The sequence below is a fragment of the Fringilla coelebs genome (genome assembly GCF_963513975.1).
Source record: "Fringilla coelebs genome assembly, chromosome: 18".
NCBI lineage: Eukaryota > Metazoa > Chordata > Aves > Passeriformes > Fringillidae > Fringilla > Fringilla coelebs.
The window spans coordinates 407,179-433,904 of NC_140044.1; the positions used below are offsets into that span (position 1 = coordinate 407,179).

At 43.6% G+C, this 26,726-nt stretch overlaps 1 protein-coding gene across 5 annotated transcripts; it reads left to right on the top strand.

The window, feature by feature from the left end:
• STAU1 (staufen double-stranded RNA binding protein 1) lies at positions 1–26,726 on the top strand. Of its 5 annotated transcripts, none has more exons than XM_084217986.1 (15): positions 1–117; positions 8,043–8,319; positions 9,117–9,241; positions 9,980–10,136; positions 11,032–11,170; positions 11,850–12,015; positions 16,757–16,855; positions 18,196–18,426; positions 18,979–19,122; positions 20,328–20,474; positions 21,295–21,367; positions 22,772–23,091; positions 23,829–23,951; positions 24,259–24,344; positions 25,018–26,726. In XM_084217986.1, the coding sequence occupies exons 2-15, from the start codon at positions 8,127–8,129 to the stop codon at positions 25,103–25,105; spliced, it is 2,091 nt and encodes a 696-aa protein (XP_084074112.1). In that variant the 5' UTR covers positions 1–117; positions 8,043–8,126; the 3' UTR covers positions 25,106–26,726. The 5 variants fall into 5 exon arrangements, with proteins under 5 accessions (XP_084074112.1, XP_084074114.1, XP_084074113.1 ...); XM_084217988.1 differs by having other exon boundaries at positions 25,032–26,726; XM_084217987.1 differs by having other exon boundaries at positions 18,214–18,426.

A 26,726-nucleotide genomic window follows, 5' to 3' on the forward strand; every position in this document is an offset into this window, starting at 1 on the left:
CCGCACCGCCCCGCTCATTCTCTTTGGTGTTTGCCCTGTGCCGCCCCGCCGGTCCCGCCCGGCCCATGGACTGAGCGACCCCCCGCCCGCCCCGGCCCGGAGCCGAGCCCAGCGCAGGTGAGGGGGCGCGGGCGGCCCGGGCCAGGCGGGGCCGCGGGCGGGGGGCGGCGGGGCCTGGCGGGCCCGCACCGGGCCGGAGCCGGAACCGGGGCCGGGGCCGGGGCCGTGGGGAGGGGGCGGCCCGGAACCCCCTGCCTGTCCGGGGCTCGCCCTGTGCCCATTCCCGGCCCGGGGCTCGTCCTGCGCACGGCCGGGTTGTGCCCGCTCCTGCGGTGGCGGGGCCGGGAGACCGCCCCGGCGAGAAGCGGGGACCGGACCGCGATGGGCCCGGCACTGGCGCCCGCGGCCCCGGCCCGGGGGGAAGCGTCGGGGCTGTCGGCGCTGCCGCCACCCCGGGCGGGCAGTGACAGCGGCGCTCCGGGCGTCCCGAAGCGGTGGCAGCGCACCCGGTGCCGCGGGCGGGAGGTGCTCGCTGCCCCCTGCCCGCCGTTCCCGGCGCGACTCTGGGGCGGCAGCGGCGGCTCCCGGCGCAGGGGCCGGGGCAGCGCAGCCAGTTCGGCTGCCGGGCCGCGGCTGCGGCCGTGCCCGCCGAGTGCCCAGAGCCCGGCATCCTCCCGGGCCGAGGCGGCGGTACCGAACTGCCGGGACAGCATGTGCGGGAGCGGGGACAGCGCCAGCCCCTCCCGGCACAGCTGAACGGGCAACCCCGGCTCTCCCCTCGTTCCCACCGGGGCTGGCAGCCGGCGCTCTCCAGGATCACTTCTCCCTGTTTCCTGAGCAGAACACTCGTTTTTCCCGGGGTGTAAAGCAACAAGTCCCGTTTAATGCCTCCCCTGCCTCTGTCTGGCTGGAGACAGCGCAGCCTTGGGTTGTCCGTCCAGGGGATGCTGGACCTGGAAGTGCCAGAGCCATTTTTATGATGCGTTCATCTGCTGGGTATTGTTGTTACTTTCCCAGCAGGTTTAGGGCAAACCTGGGAGGAGCATCCTTTGGAATGTCAGTGAAGGCTAGGTGTATATACATACACATATATCAGTGAACTGAAATATCTGAATGAAGTCTGCGGTCTGCTTTTGGAATGGTTTATTTATAAAATCTTGTTTCTTCTAACTAGAACGTGCAATGTACTGCACAGTTCCCTCGCTCAAACTGGAGGCAATGTTTTGGGTTTGTTGTTTTTTTAATACTAGTGGACATGAGAATTTGAGTTCTGACTATGCAGCTATGGCTTCAGGGTAATAAAGTGATTTCTGCTTTGTCTGTTGATTATTTCATACATGCAACAAATGTGTGTTCTGACTTTTATAGAGATTCACTCGAGGCCTGTCACATCTGGATGAGGATGTAAAAAGCCCAGGGGCTTTTTATAGTAAATATAGTAAAAAGCTGATTTTTTTACTATATTTTCTATTTTCTGAAGTTGTATCACAAACTTATTTCCAAACTGTTCTAAAAGGATGCATGCAAGAGACAATTCCTTTTTATGTTATTTTAAGCAGCCACTCCAGAGTTTTTCATAACATCATGAATCATTTTTGCACTATCAGTACAAGTCAGTCAGAATGTGTTTTGTGGCAAAATTATTCATAGGTTGAAATAAATTTGAAGTGATATGACTGTACAAAATCAGAACAAAATGGAAATTGCTTTGTGCCTTTCAGATCTTCCTGAAGAACAGCAGCTTTATTTTGGAGACAGATGAGCATTCCAAAAGCCCTTTTTCTGGCTCCTTTGGCGAGGCTCCTTGGCAGGGTTGGCCCTCTCAGTAGAGGTGCTACAGATGCCCCGGGGCAGTGCAGGAGATCTGAGCATGATGCTCTCAGCAGTGTGTGTGGTTCTGTGACCTGTTCTACTGCAGGGAAAAAGCCAAAACCCGTGAACTGTTTTGTCACTACACTAATTGAGCTAGAAGTATCAGTTAGGTGTTTATTCATTATATCACTTCCTGGTTTATCAGTTTGCTTTGTTTGGAGCTGTCTGGTTTATGTGTATGTTTGGTAGGTACCTCTTTTCATTCAACTTTTACTTTCAAATTTTACCTTTTTTTCATCTTATTAATAATGCATATCTTGGCTCCAAGACTACTTTGCATAACATTTAGTGTTTGTGCCCTTACCAAAAAGAGCAGCATCTTTTTTACAGTGTTACTTTTGGGAAGGATCCTGTCTTGTGGAAATGTTGCAGATTTATCTGAGAAGAAAACATTGTTCAACCAGCGTTTTACATTTTGTGCAGATAGCCTTAATTCTGTAAAATTAGTCATTGTTTATCAATTTACAGTGAGACACTTTCCAGTTGTAAATAGATGCTGTTAAACACTGTAGCAGCAGCTTGAGAATTTTATGTTGTATGTTATAAAGCTACCCCTAATGTGTGTTTTTCAAAGGTATTTTAGGTTACAGCATCTCAACAAATTTCCTAGAGTTTGTGGATATTTATTTTTTGTGCCTCAAAATAGTCGATGGTTGTGTCTGGCATTTGTCGTGCTTCTCAGGCTGCTCTGCCAGGTGCTGGTGGAGCAGAGTGGGGAGTGTGTGCACCCAGGGTGGGAATGGGGGACAGGGCTGGTTCCTAGCAAGGGGCACAGGGAGAGTGTCAGGAGCTGCAGCCTCCCGAGGAGCAGGAACTTTTCTGTGTGCTAGTCCTCACAGGGAGGGAGACCCGTCCCTCTCAGGGTTTAGTCTCTTGCGTTTGCTAGGGGCTCTCAGAGCTGAGGGCCAGCCTGTGGCAGGACCCACGTGAGATGCTGTGCTGCCAGGCCTGTTGTCTGACAGCAGCCAGGCCCTGGTGTCCCTCGGATAAGAGGTGGCAGCGTGCCAGCCAGGTGCACAGAGGTGTGAGCAGTGCTGGGAATGCAGCCCCGGAGCCAGGTGTGCCGGAGGGTGACAGGTGTGACAGCCTCGGGGACGGCTGTCAGGGACCTGCAGCTTGCTGCCGGCGGGGGAACCTCTGTCACCAGAGCAGGACACTTCAGGGTGGCTGCCAGGAACGGTTTTCTTGATGCATTTTAAGCCCTTTGCCTCTTGTCCTGTCACTTTAGCCATAAAGAACACTTTGTTCTTTTCCACTCCAAAATCCTTTCGAGTAGGTGAACTGCTGGTTCTCAGGCCCCAGCCAGCCCTCTCCTCTTCAGAACACACAAGTTCAGATCCTTTAGCAGTTTTCCCTTAGGTTATATTTCTCTGAAGGGAGTGTTCTGGGCTTTTCCCCCTTTGCTTCTGCCTGCAGCCTGGTCCCCAGTGGGTGCAGGGCTCCAGCTGAGGGCTCAGTGTCGGAGTGCAGAGCTGGACTAGTGCAGACCTCGCTCAGGCTGGTTCTTACTGCTGCACCTCAGGATGGGGAGGGCTTTTTCTGAAGCAGCCTGGCAGCATCAGCTTGTGCTAGGAAGTGGTGTTGGTTGTAGCTCTTCTCCACTCTGCTGGCGCCCATCAGATGTGTCTGTGCCATGGTGACCAGCGGGCAGTGCGTGCACAGCCCCTTGGGCTTGTTCTGCTGAGGTGGAGGGGTTCATTCTTGGCAGGGTTACCAGGAGTGGCTGGGGGAGAAAATCCTATTGTCTTTATGCAACTTGGTCTTGACCCTGCCTGCAAATATGATGCATTTCCTTGTTTTTCAGATGCTTAGTTTAGCCTCCAGAAAAACCTGTAGAAGAGGAGTTGAGCTGAGTGTAATCCTCTTGTGTTCCCTCTTCACTCTCCTGTTGGTAAACGCCAGGTGTGCTGCCAGCCTGGTTCAGGCTCTGCATCCTCCTTGGTTCCAGCAGGAGAACTGCTCACAGTCCTAGGAGTCAGCCTAAGAGTTTGAAATGCCTGTCTGAAGTAAATTCAGGAGCTCTGTCCTCTTCTAACCCTGATCAAGATTGGTCTCCCCCATTTTGTGGCTGGGAATGATGTTGCTGGCATCTGCATGCAGTTGGCTTAGGCATGGAAAAGAAGGATTAAACACTTTGTGCTATATTTGTAAGCAGAATAAAATAGGTTTTGATTTCCATCTAGAGCAGTCTGTGCAGTGACAGGTTTCATATGCAGCACTGAGATAATTTTGTTCTGAAATGGTTTCAGCCTATTTGTGAGTGAAATCACTAGATTGGAAATGTAGCCAAAAGGTAGAATTTATATAATTTTCTGTGATTAATAACTACCAGAGTTTCTCAGTTTGTGGCTTGTTTTGTTTGGCTTTGTGAATGAAAGTCTGAGTCTAATTTTGGGAGGTGATCTCTACGACTCTTAGGAAGAAGAGCTTCACTACAGAAAGGAAACCTCACTACACAAGGAAAATTGGCAAGTGACTCTTGTAATTCTGCAAAGAGCACTATTATGAGATTCCATTGTTTGGGTGAGAAACATCACTTGGTTGGGGAAAAGAGCAAGGAAGATTCTTGGAGCAGGTTGGAAGTTCTGCTTGGAAAAGCAGCTGTGTAGGGCAGTTTGTCAGTGATAATGGAAGGGTCATGCAAGTCCTTGTGATCTAATAGATGAGGCAAACTCGGTTCAGGGTGAGAGATTCTCTAGAGAAGATTTTTTTGAGCCTTTAGGAAGCAAAGTGCTAACTCTGTTTTTTCTTTTAGGCATTCTCCATCATAAATATCCTATTTAGAACTAAATACAAATCTGCACTCTCTGGATCTCCTAAAGGTACTGGAAACTTACTTAAAACATTAAAGTTTCTTACCTTTCTATTTGCATCATATTAAAAAAAATTACAAGTTGTGGTAAAACATAATTATCCATAGGAAGTGTTTGATTTTTTTTTGGTCCTTTGTCTTCTATCTGCAACTCCTGTGTGAATTATAACACAAAAAGACCCCAAGAAAGCTTTTACCTAAAAATGTTACATTCTTTGATATATGAAGATCTTAATTTATTTTTGGCTGAGTGGACTGGCCATGCTCACATCTTTGTTAATTTCTTTGGTTACCTCAGTGACGCCTGAACATTACGTTTTAACGTGTTCAAAATTTCTGGGAATGTTCTGGGCATTGATGCACCAAAAGAAAATGAAAATCTAAAAGCAAGTGATGAGCAGTCCTCTCTCATCTGGAGATCCGTGAAGTTTAGTATTGCCCGCAGGTCACTGAGTTTGATGGCAGCCACCCCGGGGCGGGGATCACCTTCCGGTGCAACACTGTTGTGGTAACCCTGCAAATACTCTTGGGTCAGTTAGCCAAAAGCGACTGTGGGAAAGGAGCCGTTCTGTAATTAGCTGCTGGCTCAGGTTGTGTGAGTAAAATGTTTGTTCTTTCAAACAAGAAAAATGTTTGGACATCTTGGATATCTGAGTGGGCTTTAGTTCTAGCAACACCTTGAGTATTGATAGGGATCACCTACTTGCACCAGGAGGTGTCTCGAAAAGTTTGAAGTATCTAACCCCTGATCACGTGAAAAAAAGCCCTGAAATTCTGGCATCATTGTTCCTCTGTCCACTGAAACAGCCTTTATGACTTGTTAGCTTCAACTTTCTCAATTATGGTGCTTTATTCTTGGATAGTTAGAATTTTATAAGCCTGTTATAGGGTAGAGAGCATATTTCTTTGTAAAAGCAATGTAAACCCTTTGAGAATCCCCAGATAATCTATAGTTAAATGTGCAACGATGGCAGTGAGTTCTTTTACCTGAGTGAAATACTTCCCACAGATTAGCTGAAGGATTGTCACCTGCACAGATAGCTGTGAATGCAAACACAAATTCCAGTTGGTTTTGTCAGGCTGTTTTTTGACGTGCTTGTCTCAGGTGGTGGGATGTGCCCTGGAGCCCCCAGAGGTTTTTGTAAGCAGGGGCTGGGTTGTGTCCTGGGTGCCCCTGCTTACAGGGAGCTGTGTTGGGGAGAGCTGGGCACTGCCTGAGATCTGCTCTGGGCTCTGCAGGGCTGGGCTGGCCGTGTCAGGGCCCCCTTGCTGGGCAGGCAGACCCCGGGGCTGGTGCCCTGCTCCTCCGTGCCCTGCAGCCCTGCCCTGCTGCGTCCTGGGGCTCACACCGGGCAATGGCAAGCGTGGGAAAGCTCAGCCTTGCTTTAAAAGCAAACTCTTTGTAGAAGTTTTCTGAAAACAGTATCAAGCTTCCTTTCCAGCATGATCTCAGACATCCTGATGTTTCTGACATCAAAATAACAACTTTTGGTGTTGTCCTCTTAAAACGGGTGGCTGAAAACTGTAACTTCAGTTCCTTAGAAAGACATTGCACTTCAGCAGGAAAGGAGCATTTGCTTTACTCATTGCAAGATTTCATTGAATTTCTTCATCTGCAAGTCTTTGGTATAGTCTTGGCCAGGCAATTACTATTGTTGTGTTATGTCTGAAAATTTTCAGGGATTCTAGTGATGCTCTTGGGAAAGAAACTTAGTGATTGTAAAGTTATTACCCTGGAGTCTTATTCTAAATACTTTTCTTCTTTGTCTTACAATTTCTTAGATGTCCTTTAGAGAGATTCTCTAATGCCACTCTCACAGTTACGATGCACCCCATGTGTAACTGCTGAAAATTTAATAGTCAAATATAGGACTTGTTTTGAGTATGATCTGCATATGTGTCTCCTGGACTAATGAGACCTGAACTATTTTTGCTCTCTAGTAAAAACAAAGTTATCCAGGTGGTAGTGTGATAAGTCTGGCATGTTTATGATGTTTTTTTCCAAGTAAAAATACTCTAGATGGTAGATTTGGTGGTGTAACTGTTGTTTCCCAGTAGTTTCTTACCTCTTATTTAATAGATAATGAAATCTTTCTGTCCATGAATGTATTAATCTAGGTTCTCCTCTTAGGCTTGTTTTGTCAGTAACTAGCTAAAAGCTTCCCTCTGACTCATTGCTGCTCCTCTCACATTTGGAAATTCATTCACAGGTTCAGAATTTGAAGCTCACAGAGCACTAGTGGAGTTGTGTTGCTACTAATAGCCCCCTGGTGGTAGCTGGGGCAGTGATTTCTCCTTTTCACCTATGAGTTAGTAAAGAATAAACCTTTGTTTGCTGCCCTAATCTGACCTGTAGGTGACTGGTGTGTGTGTGCATGTGCGAGTGCCTTGGTGTGTAAAATGGATGTACTTGGCTGTAAAATGTATTTTTAATAAATAAATTGATATGTGGCTTGTAAGTGGATATGGACAGCTGACCTGTTTGTGTCTATTTAGGTTCCACTGGCTGAACACGAAGATAATTTTGCATCCATGTGTAAGAGAAATCTAATACTAATTTGTCAGCACAGGAAAGATCTGTCACAGCAGCGCACATGGGCTGGGGCGTGTGCTGTTCTCCCAGGGGGGTTTAAATGGCCATGGGTGCCCATGAGCACTTCCTACACTTGCTTACAGTGCTGCAGAGCCAAGTGACTCTAAATTGATGCTTGAACTGTGACTGAGACATGCCCTGACTTAAATTGAAGTAACCTTCAGGATACATGTAGCTGATACAGTTTGTGAACTCTTACACCTCTGCTTTTCCCAGCCAGAGCTACTTCAGCATTTCCTGCTGGACTCCAGCTTTTTCCCCTCATAAGCAGCTTGGCTTTCTTGATGATCCTGGGGGAAAACTCTATGATAATAATAAAGGATGTATTCTCTAAATAGTTTTTTTGTAAAGGCTGCATTTATTTCTTGCCATCCAAGTGAAAAAGTTTAACTTCAAATGGTAGAATGCATGAAATGTAACTTGTCCGTGGAAGCTGCTCTTTGTTCAGTGGCTCTGGGTCTAAGTAACAGGATTTGCTTCCTAAGTGGATTCAGTCGTGGGGAAAGGAGATGGACAGTAATGAACAAGCATAAATAAAGCTTCTGTACTACTCTTCTGTGAATGAAAGAAGTGTGAAACACCATGGGGCGTACGGGTGGAACTGTGCTGTGCAAACTGATGTGTGAGTGACTAACTGGACAAAATGGGAACAATGGGTGCTTGGTTGAACACTTTTACCCTTTTCGCTGATGGAGGATTATTTCAGTAGGTTGTAAGAGAATGCTAAATATTTAGTATAATCTATTTTTCATCTTTACATTTTAGGTCAGCAATTTGGCTTCCAAAATTGGAGTTTGTCTGCGTTCAAAGCTGTTTGCCTACAGTAATCTGCTCTGGTTGGAAGTGAACATGTCTCAAGTTCAGATTCAGAATCCTTCTGCTGCCCTTGCAGGGAGCCAAATACTGAATAAAAACCCATCTCTTTCACAGCCTTTGAGTATTCCTTCTACTACCAGTTCTTTGCCCTCTGAAAATGCAGGCAGACCTATCCAGAACTCTGCTTTGCCCTCTGCTTCAGTTACATCCACCAATGCAGCTGCAGGTAAGATAGAGGATCAGTAACTCTATATATTTTTAATGCTTATAGTTTGGCATGATAAGCTCCTGATGTCTTGCACCTACATGTAATTTAAAAGTAATATTTATCCAACTGCAGTAGCTTCCTATGGAATGAAATCTGTTGGAGACAGGTAGAAGCATACTTTTACATAAAGTTGCAGCAATTAACTGATATGTTTCTAATAGTAAAGAATTTTTTTATTTGTATTTCATTAATTTTTTTGAAACATTACTATCAATCTTTTCTTCCAGTAGCTTGTTTTAAATATGAAAAAATGTTGTTTGAAATAGTTTGTTTAGTTCTGTTATCTTTAGTTCTTTTTTGATCAATTTAATGATATATATATTATGCTATCAAAATGCAACAGAACAAATAAAGGGTAATAAAAAATAGCTAATAGGGGAAAAATAGGAGAAGGGAAATGAAATTATCTCAGTTTTTGAAATTATTCACAGCAAGTGATAATGAGGAATACTTGGAAGATTTGTTCTTTGACACATACTAGATAAGATGCGAGGTGTTTGCAGGAGTCTTCTGACTTCATGCTTCTGGCTTGCGTTAAAAGCTGGAGTTTAATGACGGTGCTTTTTAGGCACGAGCATTGCTAGGAAAACCCAGAGTTCAATAGATTGTTACCAGTTTGGCCAGTGAGCAGAGCTGTCTATTCCAGCATTGCAGACAACTAGATGCTAAGCCGCTGAGATTTCTTTTTTTAATTAAAATTTGTAATAAAGTCCACAGTTATCAGTTCATTTATCGGATCTTATGTAACCTTTCAGCTCCTTCAAACATGGCAAACCCCAAAGAGAAAACCCCCATGTGTCTTGTGAATGAATTAGCCCGTTTCAACAAGATTCAGCCTGAGTATAAGCTTCTGAGTGAGCAAGGTCCAGCTCATTCTAAGGTAAATGTTCATACCAGTTTCTTATTGCTGCTGCTCATCTCCTTCAGGAGTGGGAAGGCAATGTGTGGGATTTTGGTGCACAATAATCCAGAGCAGTGGCGAGGAAAGGGAAGCCCCCCACAGCATCAGTGGTAGGGAAGTATGAAGCTGGTACCTTGGAAGTAAAATGTTGAGTTCCAAAAAATGTCACATGAGCTTCAAGGTGTGAAGGAGTTGATGTTTACAAAATTGTTGGAATAACATTCAGAACATCTGTTCAATTGCGTTTCATTGATCTATGGGCATGTAGAAGCTTTTATGGTACATTTTGAACTTAACTTTCTTCAAACTGCTGAAAAATATCTTAAATAAACCTTTTAGAGGATTAAAGCAAGAATGGGCTTATGTGTTACAGAGAAGGGTGAGTTTCCAGTTTGGTGTTCAGTGACATGGGCACAGCAGCTCTCCTGGGGCTGTCACCTCTCCCCACCCTGCTCTGAGTTTTTAGCCTGTCAGATCTCGTGCAGGATACTTGCCAGCTACAATTGTTGTGAAATTATTAGTTCAGTAATCAGGAAAATCCTGTTGATGTCCTAAGTGATGGAAACCTGGAGATGACTTGGGAGTTAAGGAGAGATTGGATTACTGTATTCTCAACTTGTGCATCACTGAAAAACTTATTGTCTTGTCTAAGAGAGTCTGATAAACTGCATAAATTCTGAAGAAGCCTTTTACAATATACTTGTTTGTGGTTTTGAGGTATTTACAGTGCAGCTGACTCTTGGGGACCAGCACTGGGAAGCTGAAGGAACCAGTATTAAAAAAGCGCAACATGCAGCAGCTGCCAAAGCTTTGGAAGGGACAAAATTCCCTAAACCTACGGCTCGTCCGTCTCGTAGTGAAGGCAAGAATCCAGGTATATGCCACAACAAACTGATTTAAAATAATCATACATAGAGAGAATATACCTTTCTGCTTTTGGTATGTATTGAAGTTGTCTAAGGATAAATAAAAACTGTGACTCTGCCTGTTTAACAATGGCAGTTGTCAGCTAGGAAGTAGTTATTTTGTCTGTGCATCTGTTCCATAGGTCATTTTCTTTTGGCAATTACTTTACACTAGACCTCATGTACTGGATTACAGCTGATTTCTGAGCCAGTGAGACCTGTGGTAGAAAAAGTGACACTTACTGAGTAGTGTTTGTCCAGTCAGAATGGACTAGGAGTCAGTTCTTCATGCCCACAATACTAGCACTCAGAGAAATGTTTTAGCCCTCAGTAGCAATTTCCCTGCCTTTTGACAAGGCCAGTTGCAATATGAAAGTGAAGAGTCATGGAAACCCTTCTAGGTCATTGAGGACAGTGAAATGTTTGATCATTCTCAGTAAGCAAGAGACACAGAAGGGATGTAGCGTGTCTGGTAACTTAAAAGTATATTTGGAGAAATTTCCTCACTGCAGAAAATTCTTCTTCTGCACTTTGTAAGATACACTGTAAACGTGGGTAAATTAGCAGCTTCAGAAGTTAAAAGCAAAATGATAGAACCCTCCAAAATAAATCCAATAAGAACTCCCAGAAAATTCACTTTTTTGTAACAGGATTTGTCACAATTCTATTAGGCCGCTTTAATGTGCATCATAGACTTATTCTCTTTTTGTTCATTAGCAGTTATGTTTGGAATTCAGTCATTTAAGATGCTGCATGTGGCAAAAGTTGAGCTCATTTTTCTCTGCTGTGAGCCAGCGATAAGAATTTAAGTTGTCTCAGTTCCTTGTGATAGGTGGACAACCCTTTCTATTCCTTTTTCTGTAGACAGTGTAACCCCCACGGTGGAGTTGAATGCCCTTTGTATGAAGCTGGGGAAGAAGCCCATGTACAAACCCATCGACCCTTACACGGGGATGAGATCCACCTACAGCTACACCATGCGAGGTGGCACCTACCCCCCACGGTAGGTGTTGGCTCGGGGTGCAGCTCCCCTCAGCGCCCCTGCCTCGCTGCTGCCTTCTGGAAACTGCCTGTGTCCCCCTCCCAGGGACAGTCCCCTCGTGAGGCAGGAGCTTTGGAGAAGTCCACCCACCAGGATCTGTAACTTGCCTTATTTCCAATGCTTTATTTCTTTGGGGTGGGGCAAGGCAGCTGGACTGAAAGTTGAAGTGTTTTTGAGAGTGTTCAGGTATAGCCGGCTTCATTAAGCAAATAGCTAAATGTATAGCTAAATATTAGGTAAATATTTCTTGCATTTCCTTTTTGTATAAAAGCAAAAATGAAGAAAACACGTTGATGCTGATTGTTCTGAAACTATTTAAATTAAAGTTGCAATTTAAAGAATTTTATGTAGGCATAGGAACTTAAAATTCAAAACTTCCTGGCTTGCCAAGTCTGTTGTGTTGTCTTGGTGTAGCACTTGGTCATTAATGTGTTCCTGTTGTAAAGCAAGGAATGTCAATATTTGTTTCAATGGTAGCTCACTAAATTCTTTTAAGCTCTAAATCAAAATTTGGCTTTTTAAAACTAGTGCTTCAGGGCTGGTGTGGTTACTGATATCCAAGAGATTGACCTACATGTGACTTAGGTGTCTGTTTGCTTTGTAGGCCAAATCATTTGCTTATTCCCCTCTCTCTTTGCAGGTACTTTTACCCATTTCCTGTTGGGCCTTTACTTTATCAAGTGGAGCTTTCAATTGGAGGCCAGCAGTTTCATGGGAAGGGAAGAACAAGACAAGCTGCTAAGCATGATGCAGCTGCTAAAGCTCTGAAAGTTCTGCAGAATGAGCCCTTGCCTGAGAAACCAGAGGTGGGAATTAATCTTAGTGTTGTAAGCATAAATTGCTAGAATAAACTGGGATATTATTATAGATTTTTCTCCTTGTTGAGGAGACAGTTGGGAAATCTAATTCTGTGTAGCAGTGGTGACTTATGTCAATAGAAAAAACACTTTGATGTAAAAGCATAAATTTCTATGGAACTACAATTTTCCCAGATGAAGTTATGTTAATTTTTTACTGTCATATTTTTCCACAGCAATGCTGTAGACCTCTGTCAGATATGAGCACTGGAAGCATAGATAGGAATTAATATCTTACCAGGTACAGATCATACACAAACTTCTGAAGAAGTGCATAAATGGGCAACATAAAACTCAGGCATGGATTAACTTCCTAGGACAAATTCCTGCATGATTTTGGAAAGAACCATGGAAGTTCTAGAGGAGCAGGAAATGCATAGAAATAGTAGACTCAAACACACATTTTGATAGGAATATAATAAGTCAAATTTTATCCCTTCATGTATTTATGGCTGCCCAGCACTTTCCATTCCAATACCGTTATTGTGTTTTTCGTGCTTTTTTGTTGAGTGGCTTTAGGCAGAAGGTCTCACTGTGAGCACAGGAGTTGCTTTGCTGCTGGGCTGGCTGGGAGCCTGCACCCCTTCGTGTGTGTTGGCTGCTTTGGGCAAAGACAGAACTGTAACTTGCAATCTGGGGAGTGTGAGAGCTTGCTGGATATGGAGTCTGGCTGTGTGCTGAGAAAGAAGGAAAATGAAGAATTGGACAAGAAGGTAACAAGGGGTCTCAGACTGAGCAAAAAAATCTCTGGGAACTGCCAGGAATGGCAGAGCAAGAGACTTGAGGAAGCGAGAAGCCAAGGGACACTGAGTTAAACTTGGTGTGTGTGTGGGAGTGAGCATTGCCCAGGTGATTGGGTAAAAGCACTGGATCTGAGAGTTCAGGGCACAGGCTTGGAAAGCACTGATGGAGGTGCTTCTCTGAAGGGAAGGCTCTTCTGGAGGAATGCAGACTAAAAGATGGAGGCTCTTAGGGGTTGCAGATGCTGTTGGGAAAAGAGCATGATGCTGGGAACAGGAGCTGGGACTTGGGCTGAGCCCTGCCCTGAAATCTGAACTGGGGACTGGCACAGTGTGGGCAGGGGCCAGCTGGTCGTCATGCAGGAGAGGTCAAAGCAGAGGAGGATGTTCCCCTTCAGTTCTAGGAACCCCAAATTCTGGAATATTTTTCTGTGACAGTGGTGGAGAACATCCCCTTTTTGTGCCCACCCTTGTAACAGATGAGCTGCTCTGGTGGGCCTTTTTCCTCCTCAGGGAGCACAGACCCGGGAAGAGCAGCTCTGCAAGGCTCGCACGTCACTGAATTATTCTCTGTTCACTCTTCTAGGAATGCTTCATACAGGTCACTTTCTGAAAATACATAGAATTGTGGAGTTGGATAGTGTGAGGTCTTCAGAACAAACTGCAGTTGTTGCAGGATATCTCATTCTGTGTGAGGGGTGTAAATCCAGAGGTAGCAGAAGTAAATGAGGCAGGAGACTGCAAGAAGGGAGAATTATTTTATTAATAAAACAGGACCTGAATGGTGTCTTGACCTTGAGAAAACTGAATTTGTCATTTTATTTTTCAATTTAAATTTGACTTGTCTGTAGAAGGAACAGTAGGAAATACAGTTTAGGGAGAGGAGAGTGGGCCTTGGAACAGGGTGTGCTGGTTTATAGCAAGTACTTGGATAATCAAGTTTTCATTTAAAGTTTGGTACTTCAATTCATTGATATTTAGTCTTTCAACTGTTGCAGTTTTAGGAGTGTCGGAGGGAATTGTTTCTGTAGCAGCATTTCACCATAGCCAAGAGGAAGGTAGAATGAGGAAGGTTGTGGTGCTGAGTGAATCCTGTTCATTCCTGCCTCCAGTGAGGCAAGGGCCTGAAAGCATACAGGAGTGTGAGGTCATGGGAGATGCTGTTAAAAATGCCTGTATACAACAGAGGCAAATGAAGATTTCATAAGCAGACATAATCCTGATACTTCCTAACAGGCATTTGATGTTGCCAGTAATTTTCCTTTTAAATGTAGTTATTTTGGTGTATCCCATTTGAGTGTACGCTTGTGTAAACATTATTCTGATGTTTGAACTCACGTGTTTTAAGGGGGAGTAATTTTGTACATGTTCTTATTATTTTGTTGTTATGTCATTTTACTCTTGTATTTTTAAATTGGAAAATATTTGGTGCATAATAACAGTTTGGCGCAGTGATCTTAAAGATCTTTTCCAAGCTAAATGATTCTGTGATTCTAAGAAGAAATCATTGAGTAAAATGATTAGACTTTAAGGGAAAGAATGACCATTTCCCACACCTTTTCAGGTGCAAATCTAGGAGCAAGTGGCAGTAAAAAAACATGTAATAATATTGGCTCTTGGCTGGACCAAGCCATGCCTGAAGAGCTGAGCTGAGTGTTAGAGCATTGAGGGGAAGCTGTGGCTGGGGTTGGATGTGCTGCTGAAGGAGCAGGATGGGTTACTTGGCATATACAAAGACAGATGATAAAACATTGACTTAAATCTTAGGAAACATGGAGAGCTGGGCTTCCTAGCATGATTCTTAGGCAGGAATTCTAATTTTGCTTCAAAATTTGCTTCTGTGTTTGTTGCCAGCTCACTTGGTAAATATCAGCTGCTCTTTATACCCTTAATGTGGAAGGACAGGCTCAGACTGATGGCTGTAGTTTGTCACTGTAGTGCTGGGCAGCACCTCCTCGGTGTTCAGCATTTGCTCACAAGCAGCTTTGAGGAAGGGAAGGCAACTGGAAGGAGTTCCTGGAAGAGGGCAAGTCCCTCGTAATGGAGTACAGGACTTGTGGGTTTTGCTTGAACAATGTGATGAGAGCTAAGAATGGTAAACGCTTTAGGGTCTCATTCAGATTTAGAGACACATAATTCTTGGAGAGTTTAATCAGGCAAAATACCTCAAAACCAAACTTTATGCATCATCTGCCTTGAAGTGTGCAGGGAAAGGGGGAAGAGTGTGTGCATTATTATTTTTGATTTATAAAGTAAACTGATCCAGAACTCAAGTAGAGTCAAAATAATCCGTAAAATAGTTGTAGTCAGTTCAGGGTTATTTTGCTAATAATTCACTCTTTTTAGATTAAGGTTTTGAGGAAGAGATCCTTCATTTTGCACTGTGCATACAGACCTGGAACGTATTAAGAACATACACGGCAATAGAGCAGATAATTCCATTCTATTTATTTGTATTCTCTGGAGAGGATATTAAGTGGGAAAATTTAATCCAATGAAGTCATAGTCATCTTCACAAAGAAAAACGTAGGAATTTGAAACACTAGAATCTGTCTGAAATTAAAAGGAGAGGAAAAGTGCTTGTATTCAAAGTTGTTGCGGCAGTGTTGGTGAGTGAGGGCAGGGACAGACCTTTCCTGGCAGTGCTGGAGTGAACGTGGCCTTAGGAGTTCACGTTCCTCCTGGGAATATGCTGCTGTTCCTTTGGTGGCAGACGGTGATGGAGACCTTAGGGGGCTGCACTGGATCGGGGTGTGGTGCAGAGCAGGGCTCTGGGGCTGCCCTGCCGGGAGCTGCTCTGTAGGGAGCTGCCCTGCCCTGCCATGGCACTCCAGCCTGGTACACAGAGGCAGCCGAGGAGAACAGTGCAAAGTCTGAGGAGACTGTGGGAGGAGTGAAAACTTGAGATTAATTTAGTCAACTATTTTTTGTCTAAGATGGGAAAAGCCTGTCTTAACTGGTGGGATAAAAAAATCCTTTGTGTTTTAAACTAACCTGTTAGTAGCAGACATGGGGGATGCTTGCTGCCATCCAACAAGTTTTACTGTATTAAGAAAGCTCTCTAGCTCAGCTCGCCTGCTGCTGCTCCAATAAGATACTTAAATAATTTTTATTACCTGGTTGCATAACTAGTATTGTGGCATGATATTGTGCAGTGATATTGTTGCTGTTCATCTTTATCATAATTTATCCAATATCACTGCTGGACACCTAAATTTTCTCTGTTGCTGTTGACATGCCTTAGCTCATATTGATGCCAGCATCAGTGAAGATGCTTTTGGAGTCCCAGTCAAAGTTTTACCTGGAGATACATAGATGTGCCTGTAGGAAAGCTTCACTGGTAGTGTTGTCCCAGCAGGTTTGAGTTCTCAGAGATGGTCAGCATTTGATTTAGGGCAAGCTCCTGATAGGATGTTCTTGACATGAGAAAGCAAAGCTGCAGGTGAAGCACTTAGAAGGGAGCATGTGAAAATACACGACTGCGCCAGGGGCTCGTTAGCCATCCCTCATTCACATTGGTCCCACTCTCAGAATCTTTATTTTTCCTGCCCTTTCTCTTACCTGATCCTGTCTTAGTGCTTTTGGTGCAAATGTCCAATCAGTATATGAAAATTGTATTTCATAAAGGTACTTCCATTTGGAAATCAGTGCACTTAGCACTTCAGTTTCATTTTCTATAAACACATTTTTAAACCTATTGGCCCTTATTCCATTTGTTCTTTCTTGTAATGAGCACATGAAAATATGAAGGTTTGAAAGCTTTTACACATACACCTTAATGAGCTTTTTAAGATTCAGTTCTGTAGTATGTGGGCTGCTTTTCTCCACATTCATGTAACATGACAGTAAAGGTTAGAGTATTTAAAATTTGGAGAGTTCAGTAAAGTGTTTGAATGGATAAAATTCAGTTTAATAGGATCTTTATTTTAAATAGAGTATGCTTCTTTTAGGTTAACGGAAAAGAACCAGATGATGAAAATCTCAATAAATCTGAAATAAGCCAAGTTTTTGAGATTGCACTTAAAAGGAACTTGCCTGTGAATTTTGAGGTATGTTTACTTTACAAGCTCTAGATTTGTTTTTATTAGACTATTAAGGGTGCACATTAAGTTGAGTCTCTCCTTGATAACCCAAACAACTGACTTTTAACACGTCTTGTTAGTTGTGAATACACTTTAACCTTTGACAGTCACCCTAATTGTCTTGGAGTTTATATGGTGAAGGGAAGAAAAAGGAAAAATCCACCTGTTCACATATTCATGCCCTGAAATGATCACATGGAGTGAACAGCTACACTGTGGTTGTCTGTGCAATCTTTTTTCCAAGCTTTTTGAGAAAAGCTTGTTATAGTGAAGAACCAAAAGACAACCCTGCATTAATAATTAGAACCTGGAAGTGCAGAGTCGAGGCAAAAGAGTAGAGCTCACTCTGAAGGACACATATGGAAGTATTTGCTTAATTAAGCACTGATCTGGACTACCCATGAGTGCAGACTCTCATAAGTAGGTTTCTTTTCTTGCCATGAGGTGACCTCATGTGCATCTGACTTTCCTTTCCCTTTGGCCTGGCTGCTTGCTGCCTCTTTGCCCCTCTTGATCATTTCAGTTATCTTAAAACAGGAGCTTCCACGGGAGCATCTCTGTTTCACTAAAATATTAATTTATCATGCTGCTTTTCTGAGCTGGCAAAGTAACATTTAAGCCAACCATCTGAATTATTATAGTAAGAAAATGCGATTGTGTGTAACTAAATTTCCTCTGAAACTGTTCTATGAAATTTTACATAAAACTTTCAATTATTGCAGATTAGCCTGAGTATCACTGGTAAAAATACACTGTCACACAAAGCCAATTGTGGGTGGAAGCTCTTAAAATTAATTCTTACTTTTTGACTTTATGGATATTTTGGAGCATGATGTGTTATGAATGGAGTTAAAAGCCTAAATCTGTAGTGGGCAGCTGTCTCTTGGATGTCTTCAGAACTTCAGAGTTCAGAAATCAGAATTTCTGGACTAAAATGCTAGATCCCAAAGAGTTGCTTTCTCTGTAATGTTTTATTGCTGTACCATGATATATATTTAATGAGGTGCTGTTAACTTTGGGGAAGCACACATTGGTGAAATAGAACAGTCCTATTTTTATACTGAAACAGTAAATGAGTAAATTAAATAAGATGGGCTAATGACTTGTGTAAATTCTGTTTACTGCTTGCTGCATATGATCTTTTTAAAATATATGCATAGTTGGGTGGGAATATGTTATTAGAGTATGTTTTACTTTTTGGATTGTATGAGAATCTAAAATCTCTTTATCCTTAGTTCTTGAGAGAAGTTTGTTATAAACAATGTGCCCTGCCATTTTTAATAAGTGTTTATCACGCTTTCACTCAGTTTTTCCCTCTGAAACAGGTGACCAAGGAAAGTGGTCCTCCCCATATGAAGAGTTTTGTAACCAAGGTAACAGTTGGAGAATTTATGGGTGAAGGTGAAGGAAAGAGCAAGAAGATCTCAAAGAAGAATGCTGCAATAGCAGTCCTAGAAGAACTGAAAAAATTGCCACCCCTTCCTACAGTTGAGAAAATGAAGCCACGAATCAAAAAGAAAACAAAATCAATAGTGAAGGTAAGGGGGGAAAGATTGGAAATTTTACTGTGCAAATAGTCATCAGAGAGGCTTTTCTGAGTCAGTTGTAAACACTCTTCAGCTGTTCAGCCTTTACCAACCCTCTGGTGCAACAAATGAGCTGGTACTTTGCTCCCACTCTAATGGGGTTCTGACACCACTTTTATAGCACTTATCAGTAAATTCAGGATGAAAGAGAAACCTTATAAAGGAAAGAGCACCACATAAAAATCAAGCTCTGACTTTCAAGCCTCAGACTTTACAGCTTCAGATTTTGCTTGTACAAATTCTCCTGCAAGCTTGTCCCTCCTAATATAGCAGGATTAGAATTTGTAAAGCTATTAGCAGGGTAGGTTACATATGGTCAAGTGTGCCAGTGGAGCCAAATAAATTCAGTATTTCTCTTTGGCTGTGACAGTATTTCATTAAGAAACTTTTATTTTAGTATTTTTAAAATCTAGAGATGAATTAATTCAGAGGCATGCTGCATTCTCTCTATTAAACCAAATATTTATAAAATTTGGCTTATTTCCTAAACACTGTTCTATGTAGCTGCAAACAAGTCCAGAATACGGTCAAGGAATGAATCCCATTAGCAGACTTGCCCAGATACAGCAGGCCAAGAAGGAGAAGGAGCCCGAGTACATGCTCATCACAGAACGGGGGCTGCCCAGGCGCAGGGAGTTCGTCATGCAGGTGGGTGTGATGGCACACAGCTGGAGGTGTGGCTGGTGGCTGTGACAGTGGCACACAGCTGGAGGTGTGGCTGGTGGCTGTGACAGTGGCACACAGCTGGAGGTGTGGCTGTGTGACAGTGGCACACAGCTGGAGGTGTGGCTGGTGGCTGTGACAGTGGCACACAGCTGGAGGTGTGGCTGTGACAGTGGCACACAGCTGGAGGTGTGGCTGGTGGCTGTGACAGTGGCACACAGCTGGAGGTGTGGCTGTGACAGTGGCACACAGCTGGAGGTGTGGCTGGTGGCTGTGACAGTGGCACACAGCTGGAGGTGTGGCTGTGTGACTGTGACAGTGGCACACAGCTGGAGGTATGGCTGTGACAGTGGCACACAGCTGGAGGTGTGGCTGGTGGCTGTGACAGTGGCACACAGCTGGAGGTGTGGCTGGTGGCTGTGACAGTGGCACACAGCTGGAGGTGTGGCTGGTGGCTGTGACAGTGGCACACAGCTGGAGGTGTGGCTGTGACAGTGGCACACAGCTGGAGGTGTGGCTGTGACAGTGGCACACAGCTGGAGGTGTGGCTTTTGGCTGTGACAGTGGCACACAGCTGGAGGTGTGGCTGTGACAGTGGCACACAGCTGGAGGTGTGGCTTTTGGCTGTGACAGTGGCACACAGCTGGAGGTGTGGCTGTGACAGTGGCACACAGCTGGAGGTGTGGCTGGCACCTCATTTTTTTTTCTTATGGCAGTCAGGTTGTCAGGATGATATACAGGCTTAACAGATTTCCATGACATAATTTAACAAAATATCTAGTGGGCTCCATTCACAGAAGATAAAGGTTCAAGAAAATTGATCTGAGTAATTTTTTTTAAAAATTGCACAGGGCACCAGTAGTCTATGTTGTAACTACCTAATGTTTTAATTAACAGGAGTATTAATACTCTAAGAGGTACTAAGCTGCTTATATTTCATAATGTAGGATTTATTAACATTAACCTGGGCTCCCAAGGTGAGATGATGAAATGCAATTCTTTGTGTGACTTCTGTGTTTGGGTTTTTTGTGCTTGAAGGCCAATGATTATTGATAATAAATGACAACTTGCTCAGAACAATGATCACTTGAACTGTTTTGTGACTCATGGCATGCTGGAGACACAGATCACTAATAAGGGAATCCCCATACTACTGCTTAAGAATTGAATTTTCTTTCTCTTCTGTCCAGGTGAAAGTTGGTATACACACAGCTGAAGGAATGGGCACGAACAAAAAGGTTGCTAAACGCAATGCAGCGGAAAATATGTTGGAAATTTTAGGTTTCAAAGTCCCTCAACCTCAGCCTCCAAAACCAGCATTAAAGACAGAAGAGAAGGTGAGTCTTGAGGAAGCAGCAGCTGGTTAATGCTGCAGCAAAGGCTGAGCTGAACAGAAGCAGCTTTGCAAGACAGTAACAGGATAGGTAGTTCATTCTTTCTGCCCTAGCCAGGAAACAATTGTATTGGGGGGACTGCTCTCTGAAAAAAAAATTAAATATCCAGTGTTTTGGATACATTAAGCGTTTGGGTTTTCAGGTAAATTGAAGTCTCATCAGAAGAATAAATTAATGTATTCATGCTTTATGAAATGTCTCAGAACCTGTGATAATCGATGTGTTGGTCTTAGAAACTTGCAGACCTGTAGGTTACAGTCCTCTGCTAGCAATAGTTTTACACAGCCTTATCACAGTTGCAGTGAAAAGTTTGTTCCAGGTCTCTCTGGTGGGTCCCTTAGGGAAGGAGCCTTCTGTGTTCTGCTGGTGATGCAGCAGATGCTACCAGGGAGTTCAAACAGCAAATCCAGGGTTCGTTTTCTCCTTTCCACGCATGTGCTCATTGGTGTCTGCTGTGCTCCCCTCAGCAGTAGCAGTGACTAATGGCAGTTAAACTGGCTTTATTCTGGTATCTGGTTCTGAGTAGCTCTGTTCCTAATACCACTTCTCTGAGATGTGGTAGTTGTAGGCCGTCAGTGAATAAGAATTACTGAACTTCTCTTTTTTTGATAGCAATGTAGTCATTGATGTTTTTGAATAATAACTTTTTCAGCAAAATTTTGGTTGGTCAAATCACCTGCATCTTGAAAACTTTAGAATTTGGGGGGAAAAAAAGTTTTAAAGGGATATTGTGTGTTTGAGTTCTTTTCCTTTTATTTTTAAGACCCCAGTGAAGAAACCAGGTGATGGAAGAAAAGTAACCTTCTTTGAGCCGGGCTCTGAAGAGACTTCAGCTAGTGAGTAACCTGGTGAAAGCAGCAGGGCCCTGTAGGGGGTGTCAGGTCTGTTCCCAGTCCCTTCAGCAGTGCCATCTAGCACCCTGGGATGAGCAGAGCTGCGCAGCTGCTGCCTTGCAAACCAATGGAGCCCTTGGAAAGGTTTGGTTCAAACCCCAAAGGGCTTAATCCTCCCAAGGGCCCTGTTCCTGGCATGAAGATGGGAAGGGGTGTCAGTACTGACTGGTCTGCCTCGGGCAGAGTTGGAGAGGGAAGGAATGGCCTTGTCCAGAACCACTTCAGTCTATGCCTGGTCTCTGATGGCTGAGGGCAGGAGCTGTGCCTGCCCTTGTTTCAGGCAGTGAATAGTCACACCCAGGGTAGCAGGCTGGAACCAAAACACTTCAAACCTGGCCACCCTGTACACAGACATTGCTTTCTGGAATGTCATCTGGTGGGAGGAATCATTATGGAAAGTTTTGTCTATCACCACAGATTGCTGTTCTGGAGAGCATATTTCAGGTACTTTGTGTGGTTAAGCATAACTTTGCTATTTAAATTATAGTAAGTTTTAATTGACTTGAACTTTAGTACTGTTTTACTGCATCCAAAAGATCTAAGGTAAATTTCCCGACTTCCTATTCAGATTTTGCTATCCCTGTTTTCTTCCGTTTACAAATTTTGGCTTTCATCCTTAGACTTGAAACAGCTCAGTCCTGCAGAACTTCATTAATCTGTTCTGCCATAAAAATGACTCCTTGGTTTATTTTGGTGGCACTATCTTCCCCACCTTTCTTGAGCACACCTGTGCAAGTTTCATCCATAGCTCTATGTACGTTCCCCTTACAAAGTTGTTCTTATCCCTCTTTAACTTATACCATAATGTCAGCAAATTGCTGTCAATTGACTGTGGCTGGCCATTTGATGTAAATAGTCTTGCCTCTTTGTGCTAACATTCCATTTTACCTTTCCTACCTGCTTGTTCTCACAATATACAGTTTAAACTTTGTGGACTTTCACTCTCTTTGCATCATTAAATGGTAGCTCTGGCCATTCTGTGGTTTCTTTATTTGCTCCTACGGTTTAAATGATGGAATAAAAAATTCTGAAAGCAAAAGATATATCTAGAATATGGTTGCAGCTGAGGTGTCTGTGAGCTTGACTGACCTGGAGAAGCTCCTCCTGGAGGTAAAGGTGTCCCCTTTGGCAGAAGCAGCTGTTGCACTGAGTCAGTAATTCAGTAAGAAAACTCTGTTTTGCTGAAGCTCTGACCCTCCAAAGGCTGATTGAACTCGCCAAGTTCGTTAGTATGTCAAAAGTAATTTGAAATGAATTATTTTTTCCAAAGTGACTTTTGGTGCCTGTGTGTGCCTGCAGGAGGACTCTCAAACAGCAGCTCTTCAGTGTGCACCTCTCTTCTCCCAGGTAATAAAGAAGATGAGTTTAGGATGCCTTATCTCAGCCATCAGCAGCTTCCTGCTGGAATTCTTCCCATGGTCCCTGAGGTTGCACAGGCTGTAGGAGCCAACCAAGGCCACCACACCAAAGAGTTCAGTCGGGCAGCTCCCAACCCCGCCAAGGCCACGGTGACGGCCATGATCGCCCGGGAGCTGCTCTACGGGGGCACCTCTCCCACTGCCGAGACCATCCTGAAGAACAGCAGCTCCTCAGGACACTTCCCCCACGGGCCTCTGACCCGGCCCTCCGAGCAGCTGGACTATCTTTCCAACGTCCAAGGAATCCAGGTAGATGTTCAGCTTCACAGGACTTCTTCCAAAGCTATCCGAGCTGCTCTAACCTTTTGTTTGTTCCGAAGCTTTTTAGTTCTGTTGGTGAGAGATGAGTTCTGAGCTTGCTGGAATTCATGTAACAGTTTTGCCTTACCTATGACACGAGCCATATTTTACATCTTTTTAAATTTAATATTCATGTCTGCATTTCTGTATCATTCTCAGCTCCAATTCAGTGCTACTCTGAGGTCTTGGAAGAACAAAATTAAAGCAGCATTTTCTGAAAATTATCCCAATGTAGGAAGACATTGTGGACTTGAACCTGGCTGATGTGAAATCAGGTTTTTTCACTAATCTGTCATACATTAACATTTGCTGTAAGCTCTGCATTTTCACACATTCGCTCCCTTTAATGGGAATTGCATTTAAATTCCTATATTCATATGACAGATGAGCTCAGTGGATCAAAAAGCATAATATAGAAATTTGAAATGCAGATAGCAGTGATCAGAACAAAGGTTCCCGTAACAATCATTATTAAGTAGCCACTTGCATTCAGGAGCCTTACCAAGCTCTTGTGAGTGCTAACAAACATTGTAAGTGAGGTTAAACTTCAAATAGAGAGGTTCTACTGGCTGAGAGAATTATGAGAAAAAAGGCTCAGTGTCATATATGGGCCAGTAATCTGTAGCAGTTGTGATATACTTCTGATTGGATAACTGAAAAGAAGTAAATCCTTCTCTTTTCTTCAGGTTGAATATAAGGACTTTCCAAAAAATAACAAGAACGAGTTTGTATCTCTTATAAACTGTTCCTCTCAGCCACCGCTGATCAGTCATGGGATTGGAAAGGATGTGGAGTCCTGCCACGACATGGTATGATGAACATTGCTGAAATGCTGCTCTTGGGTCTTCCCTGAGGGGACTCCAAGGTTTATATCTCTGATGGGAGCAATTAGATATTCTACGGTCCCCTGGATAATTTTTGTCTAATATTTCACAGGTTGCAGAAATAATGATCAGTAATATCAGAATGTAATCTAAATAATGCTTAATGTGCTAAACATTTGATCACAATTTTGCTCTACAAAAAGCACATTTGCTTTGTCTTGGTAGTACTTGTGTGAGTCCATGACTGAACTGTCTGGAGGCTGAATTGCTGAGTGCTCTCTCTTCTCCTTAGGCTGCATTGAATATATTAAAGTTGCTGTCTGAGTTGGACCAACAAACCACAGAGATGCCAAGGACAGGAAATGGACCAATGTCTGTGTGAGTGGTTCCCACCGACTTCCCTTGCACTGATGCAAATGAACCCTGTGAGAGTTTTTAGACAAATAATACGTGAGGGGTTTGCTTTGCCAGAAAGGTTGAAATGCCAAGGGCTGTTTGCCCTCCAACAGGACCAGAGGGAGGGTTGGATGGTCAGTCCTGTCAGTTTCATGTGTAAAAGGCAAAGCACTGAGCAGGAGTGAGCGGGTGAAGTGTGCTGGCTGTGGTGTGACCCCAGCCCAGCGTGACAATTCTGGGCCCCAGCAGTTCTGGCCTCCCTCAGCTCAGCTGCCCCTTCCCATTTTTCTGTAAGGAGCGTGACTCTGCAGAGGCCTTGGGGTTCCATGTGCTCGTCTCTCTCTCTTGCAATATTGTGTGTCACAGGTAAAGGGATATGCAGGGGTCAACGCTCATTTTCAGCAGAAGCATGGAGAAGTGCAAATTATTCTCTTGGCTGGGTTTGGATGGAGAGAAAGTTGAGCCTCTCATTGAGATAATAAGCTCTCAAATTAACAGTGGTGGGATTAATAAAGTGCTAAATGATTAAAAATCAGGACAGTTATATGGTAACAAGTTGTTAAAGGCACATCAAATTATTTGTATCCAATTTAAAGTATCTTATTTGTGGAAATACCGTTTTGTCCCCTAAGTAACAGGTGTTTTCTCATTTTAGATGTGTGAAACAAGAAATGGAAAGTGACCCTCTCCTCAAACCGGCGAGTGCAAACCCTTTGGGACAAACACTGGACAGCACTGCCTGAAACAGGCTCTTGACTGAACCCAAACCTGAAAGCACCAGAGAAAATCAAATGCTTCCTCTTAATGTAACCTAACTGTTGGAGTGCTACAGTCTCTACAACCTACTGTAGTGTCTAAATCATAACTGTTGCTTTTTCTTCAAACAGTGATACATTTTTAGTTTCATTATGTTGTTTTGATTGAAATGACACTATACATTTTTCATTTAAAAGTTTCTTAATTGTATCTAGAACCATAGCACAGTTTAGAAACTTTGTCTTCTGAGACTGACATGTTACCTGTGAACTAACTTGGGAAGATCATATCCATGTATGTGGTTATTTTGGTTTTATTGGAATAGCAGCGTTTCACTGGAAACAGGCTGTGTCCCACCATTTTAAAAAGCCCCATATTTTTGCAAACCAACCCTAATTATCTAATGGTTGAATGAATTTAAACACTTTAGGAATTTTAAACTTGGTTTGATCATTTTTGGTTAATTTCTAGTTTTCTTGAGTGTGGGGTAGGGGAACTCGAATGCAACGTGACTTTCAGTGATCTCTGAGCTGTGTTTTAGGACTGTGTGTTGGTGGCTCACAGCTCACTACAGCACAGGATATGATCTCAATGTAGTGCATATAAAACTGCAGATTGATTTTCCTTGAGTGCTTTATACTGTTTAATTACATCTCCATGTAGGGCTGAAAAAAATTACCTATGTTTATATATAACTGTGTTGCTTTTGATGTTGTGTTCTTGCGCACGGTCGGTGCGCGCTGAGGTTTGCATTGGTCCAGGTACAGCACGATAGCCGCGCGAGTTCAGTACTGCTTCCGTTCATTGTTTACGCTGGAATTTTTTCTCCCCATGGAATGTAAGTAAAACGTAGTGTTTGTCACCAATAAATGGTAATACTAAATTTTTTTGGTTAGTTTATTCCTGTACACCACCACAGGGGCTGCTTTTTTTATAGGTTTGTAATGCTTGTGCTCTAGTCTGGGCAGTGTGTTGAGCTGTGGAGTAACTTCCAGTGGTGCTCGAGTGCATAGAGAATGTTCTATGTTCTGTGCTGTGCAGGGTGTGCAGACCTGGCAGGGCAAGGGAATGCAAAGTAATGTGGGTACAGTTTGTTATTTGTGCCACAGTGTTAGTGCAGCTGTATTAATGGGAGCTCAAACTGGACTTTAAAGTGAAACCTAAAAGTTCGCTTAAACGAGGAACCTGGCACAGCCAGTGGATGGGACTTCCTCGAAGTAGAGACTTAAACTCTGTTTCCTTGTTTGCTTGTATGCTGAGCCACGGCCTTGCGTTGCCTCAGCGATGCTGGGGGCAGTGCTGCAGAGCAGAGCTTGGCTCCTGCAGCAGCACTGGCCCCAGCACTGGCCCCGCAGGCTGACATGTGTCAGTGTCTCGTCCAGTGTGAGCTACGGTCAGTGTTTACTTACCTGTGACGTGCAGGAGCAGTTCCTACACCTGTGTGCAGTGCCCATGGGAACTTCTGCCACAGAGGGTAGTTCCTGCAGGTGCTGTCTCAGAGCTAAATGTCTTGGCCATTTTATTTGCATCATCAAAAGCAATCGGGCCACAGGAACTGCAGACCAGATTGCATTGAATCACGTTGGGTGTGATCATTATAAGCTAAAA